The 5,789-nt window shown below is 52.8% G+C and overlaps 1 protein-coding gene across 1 annotated transcript; it reads left to right on the top strand.

Annotated features, from left to right (window-relative positions):
- Positions 1 to 2,234: 2,234 nt before the first annotated feature.
- On the top strand, positions 2,235 to 3,371 carry LOC115332702. Its single transcript, XM_042294180.1, has 2 exons — positions 2,235 to 3,140; positions 3,226 to 3,371. Exons 1-2 carry the CDS (start codon positions 2,235 to 2,237, stop codon positions 3,271 to 3,273), a joined length of 954 nt encoding a protein of 317 aa, XP_042150114.1. The 3' UTR covers positions 3,274 to 3,371.
- Positions 3,372 to 5,789: the final 2,418 nt, after the last annotated feature.

Genomic DNA, 5,789 nt, shown 5'->3' with positions numbered 1-5,789 from the left:
GCAGTAGTGGCTTCTTCGATGCGGAGGGCTTTAGCATAGGGGGAAACGCGGTCTACGAAAACTCCCTAATGTCGGGGAAGCCAGCGGGATTGTCCCAAGATCGACCGCTTCGACGCTGTCCCCTGGCCCTATCACTGCGTGCCAACGCAACTGTGTGTACAAGCATGGCGCTACTCCTCAGCTTGCCGATACGGAACCCGCAGTGCTCAAACGCAGATGTGCGTATGGGTCTTTTTAAGTTCGGCTACTCTCATTACTGCAGTGGTTGGACACGATCCACTACCCGAGTGTTCGCCGAGGCGTTGATTGTTACGAGCCGAAGTCGAGCGCTCAGGCAGCTCTTGTCTCCAACCCATGAGCCGCGCTCGACTGTCGTCAGGTGGGTGGTTTCGAATCCACAATTACGTCATCACATTTCGCGAATGTAAGACTGAAACAAATAGACCACTTTTATCTTCGAAATTTTACCGCGACAAGGAAGCTTCAGAATCAGTGGCGGCTTGTGCGAGTATACTTAGTCCAGACTAGGACCAGTACGCCCCTGCGAAGTCAAGAACATTACAACCCGATATCGCTTCATGACCCCTCTGAGGGGGCATGAGACGATAAGAGGTTGGGCTCTTCCCCCGGTAATACTTCTTTGTCGCGGTAAAATCGCGAGGGTAAAAGGGGACTATTTCTTTCAGTCTTGCCCTCGCAAAGCTTGATAACGTAATTGTAAAATCGAAACCACCCATCTGACGACAGTCGAGTGCGGCTCAAGGATTGGACTCGAGAACTGCGTGAGCACTCGACTTGGTCTCGTAACAATCAATGCCTCGGAGGACACTCGGGTAGTGGCTCATGTCCAACCACTGCGGCGATGATAATAGCTAAACTTTAACAATGCCTAACATTCCAAACGCGTTAAAAAAATTGGGCTGTGTGCATGTTTATACAGCAAACTTAGTTTGTCTCAACAGTCGACTTTTCTTCCAGCTGTAGACGGGTGATTCCACGTCAGTTCATACAATAATTCCACGTCAGTTAAAACAATAGGGCGCCCTATTGTTGGAAGACCGGTGACTTCGCTGCGTTTCCATAGGAGTTAAGCCTTTTTTTCTTTTTTTTACTTTTTCTTTGGGTAAGTTCAATCCTTGTAAATTTTACAAAAAAAAAAAAAGGAAATCATTTATTGTGAGTAACGCGCTGTACAAAATCGTAGCGCGATATGTTAAGAAGCCGAATTTTGAGGTCGATCTAAAGAGCCTGGCCGCTACTTGAAACACCTGGTATAATTAGCGTGAGATCACGTGGCCGCTTGTTCTATAATAGAGAGTTGAGGAGGGACACCTGTTTCGTTCCTTTATTTTGCCGGCATCCGCCATTGAGCGCAAGGAAAACTAATTGGTGTTTTTGCAAGTTACTAACGTCAGGGATTAGCTTTTAGCGGTCTTCACTGAAAGTAAAAAAAAAAAAATGTTCCTCGACCCATTTTACATGTACACATCATTGAGGCACCCAAACATGTTTTCGTTGTTGCTGAACTCTCTGAAAGTTGTCCCCGAGAATGGAAGCACTGAAATGACTAAACGTGCCTTATTAATCCGATGGATGATAAGTAGAGCTACAAGTGCTGACGGGAGGAATACCTGAAAAGAAAAATCCTAGTGGCCTCAGAGGGACAGCCGAACTTTGGCAGGAGTCTCACATGTCTCACTAAGTGTCACAGGAGTGTCGTTCTCAATCTTCCCCCAAGCTTTGACCACCTTTTGTTTAAACTTGTGGGGATCGAAAAGAAGAAGAATAAAGATGCCTCGTGAGGCAGACCGAACTAGCTCGCGCTCAGGACGAGCGCGGGGTAGAACGGGCGTAGACACCAGTGAAGCGGCTGTCTTTTCTTCAGTCTCCACATTGGCGCCACAGCGTGGGGCCGGAACCCAGATTCCCGTACAGTCAGGTACGTTTAGCAGGCCTTCGCAGTCGCTGCGCCTATACAGACATTGGATTACTTCACCGCCGAGCTTGTTATAGTGACCGTTAAAATGTCAACTTCGCCCCCGCTTACGCGATCCCGTAGCCGCCCCAATGCAGCGAACACAGCTCGTGCTACCGCGACTGGTGATGGAGCGGAGGACTTGCGACCGGGCTCTGATATACCCACAGCAGACTTGGAGGTTCCATTGCCCGCTGAGAGCCTTTCCCCACCGGTGCCGCTTGCACCTCTCACCGCGTTGGGCCCATTGCCAGAACAAATGGCATTGTTCCTGGCGGAGATGTCGCGGCTCCTGCAGGAACAACGCCGTCCGCTACCACCCTTAGTTCCAACACCTCGGACGGGGACATTGCGTTTACATGCCGAGATTCCGAAATATTCAGGCTACGCAGATAGAAAATCGGTTGCTGATTTTCTTGACGAATTGCGTGAATACCAGGCGGTGTCTGAAATGTCTGAGGTTGAACTTCTATCACGCGTACTGCCGATCGCCCTCACGGGAAGCGCCGCGACATGGCGTCGGAGACAATCACCCTTCTCGACGCTACAAGACTTTTCGGAGCAGTTCAAAAATGAATTTCTGCCTCCCGATTACGGCGCGCGAATGCTCGATGAGCTTAGGGCGCGCACTCAGCACCGCGACGAGTCCCTAGTCGAGTTTGTTCGGGCGCTCCAAACTCTCTATGACAGGGCTGACCCTAGTGCGTCCGACTCAGACAAAGTGTCGCGGGCTATCCGGCAAAGCCACCCGCAGTTTCATCCCTACCTGCGTGGGCGGGTGTTCCGGAGTTTGGACGAGTTGGCCCAAGCAGCCCACCAGATCCAGGCGGACATCCTGGCCGAACTAAGATATCGGCCTCCTCCACCGCCGGAGGCTTGCCTGGAACCGTCCTGCGCTTGGACAGGCACGACCAGGCAATCCATGGACGAGCATGGGTCACGGCCAGTTCTCCCCGGAAGGGTACCCCGAGCGCTGGACCCTTACACCCACGGACTGGGCGATGGTGCTCAAGTCCGCGAGCATGGCCGCCAATACCAAGCCCCATCCAGAGAGCGATACCCAAGGGCCACCTCAGCTACTCTCCGCTGCTTCCGGTGCGGAAGTCTCGGCCACTTTCGCCGGGACTGCACCCGGCGGGTTTCAAACGACAATTCGGGAAACGAGGTAGGCCGCCGATAGCAGGGCCCTGTCTGTCGGTGGCTTCTCCTTGTTACAGGCCCTCGGTCACCCCACCGTCTCGGTTCTTCAGCAGTCTCGGCCCAGCCTCACGAGCAGCCCCGCCGGGGGCCTCCTGTGATGAGCCCGATGTTGCAGCACCTGGTGTGGCGCCCGCTCGAGCGCCCGATGACGCTCCCGCTCCCGGATTACGCGGCGACGCTCTCGCAGGCGCTCGCGGAGATGCCCCAAGTCCCGGCGTGGCGCCCGCTCGAGCGCCCGATGACGCTCCCGCTCACGGATTATGCGGTGACGCTCTCGGCGGCGCTCGCGGAGATGCCTCCGGTAGTACCAGCGCCGGTGCTTTCCCCGAGGCTTCCCACGGAGCGGTTCTCGGTGGCGTCCTGGTCCCCGACGAGACAACTCCGGAGAACAGACGTGACGACAACGGCTGCTCGCAGGAAGTGGCAGCGGCGTGGCCGCCCGTCGTCCACCCACATGCCAGAAAAATGGCTGATGCGACCACACCAGCGCGGCCTTCTGGAAAACCCGTAGACAAGTGTATGGCCCGTGCGGTCCAACCGGAACCCCGTGCCCACTACCGAACGGTGACCTGGGCGGGTCTACGAGACGTGACAATCCTCAGCATTTCATTGATCATGGGAATCCTAGCGACCATGGTATCATGGGTGAGTCGGCTGAAAGTCTATGACAAGCTACTTCGAATTTATAGGTTCCGTCCAGTCACGTACTTTATACCATCCCTTGACGCTATGCGTCACGAAAGTAGAGGTATAACAGAACCCTACATTGTGGTTAACATTGCCGGTCAACAGATCGCAGCTCTCTTGGATACCGGAGCTGCAATTTCACTTTTTGGAGACTTCGTTAGAAAATTGTGCAAAGACCGGAACATCTCAATGCGGCGTTCTCAGAGAGAGCTCCGTACGGCATCTGACCAACTTATCTCCGTCACTGAAGGAGCTCGACTGAAGCTGAGCTTTGATGGGCGACAATGTCGACAACATTTCACATATCTGCCGGGTCTCGCCTGCCCTATTCTTCTCGGTCGAGATTTCATCTCCAGGGAAAAAATAGTCCTAGATTTGTCAGCAGAAGAATATCGATATGGCTCGCAGTCCGCTACTTTCAAGTTTGCAGTCAGACCAATGCCTACGGCAGCTCGTCCTCTAGAGGGTACAATATGTGAGAGATTCCCCTCCTCGGGGTATCTGCACGTGGCAATGAAGTCATTTTCTGGCACCGACTCGGACCGTTCACGTATAGCGAAGCTTTTGGAGAATTTCTCACATATGTTTACAGAAACACCTGGGAGGACTAACATCCTCGAACACCGAATTGATACTGGAGACACTCCGCCTATCCGAATTAACGCGCGGCCCCTAAGTGTTCACAAACGTACACTCCTGGACGGAGCACTGAATGAGATGATTCGGACCGGAGCCGTCCGTCCCTCGAAAAGTCCATGGGCTTTTCCGGTTGTGTTAGCACCCAAGAAGGATGGCACCGCACGCCTCTGCGTAGATTACCGTCCTCTGAACGCGGTCACGAAGCGAGATGCATACCCCTTTCCATCAGTCTCGTCTGTTTTATATGCACTGGGGTCTGCACGGATATTCACAACCCTCGTCTGTAGTAGGGGATTTTTGCAAATTCCCGTAGCAACAGATGACGTCCCTAAAACAGCATTTGTTTGCCCCAGGGGTCTGTTCGAATTTGTCCGACTCCCCTTCGGCCTATCTAACTCCCCTGCGAGCTTCCAGAGGCTCATGGATACAGTCTTGGGTGATGCAAAGTTTAACTATGCAATGGCCTACATTGACGACGTAGTAGTGTTTTCTAGTACTATCGAGGACCACCTTCACCATTTACAGGTCGTCCTGAAGCGCATGAGTGAAGCTGGTCTCACGATTAACCCTTCAAAAGTGCAACTTGCATCACCCAAAGTGGAGCTTCTTGGCTTCGTGGTCGACCAAGGATCGCTCCAGCCGCAAGCAGAGAAGCTCAGAGCAATTATAGAATTTCCCCGGCCACGAGACAAAAAAAGTTTACAACGGTACCTTGGCATGGTGGGATTCTACCGCGAGTTTATTGCCAACTGCGCTGATTTGGCCCGGCCCCTTCACCAGCTATTACGCCGGGAAGTTCCATGGACCTGGACTTCCGCTCAGGAACAAGCGTTTAAAGCGTTAGCAAATGCTATTGCGGATACTGCGTCTCTGAGACTTCCTAATCTCAATGCTCCATTCGTCCTCCAAACGGATGCCAGTGATTACGGTATAGGTGCAGTATTACTCCAAGAACATAACGCAGCGTTGCGGCCCGTTGCATTCGCGAGTCATACTCTCACCGCGGCCGAATGTAACTATACGGTAACCGAAAAAGAATGTCTAGCTATAATATTCGCTTTGCGAAAGTTTGACATGTACCTAGATGGAGCGACCTTCACCATCCAGACTGACCATCAAGCATTAACATGGCTGAAAAACCTTAAACACCCCGCTGGACGCCTTGCCCGCTGGGCTCTGGCTTTACAGAAATATGATTTTTCCATTGAATACAAACCGGGAAGGTTCAATGTCGCAGCAGATGCCCTGTCACGAGCACCCCTACCCCCCCGAAAAGCGGATGACACAG

Source organism: Ixodes scapularis, unplaced genomic scaffold (genome assembly GCF_016920785.2).
Source record: "Ixodes scapularis isolate PalLabHiFi unplaced genomic scaffold, ASM1692078v2 PGA_scaffold5__190_contigs__length_132052651, whole genome shotgun sequence".
Lineage (NCBI taxonomy): Eukaryota > Metazoa > Arthropoda > Arachnida > Ixodida > Ixodidae > Ixodes > Ixodes scapularis.
The sequence above is the reverse complement of the archived record's forward strand: the minus strand, read 5'-3'. Positions and strand labels throughout refer to the sequence as shown.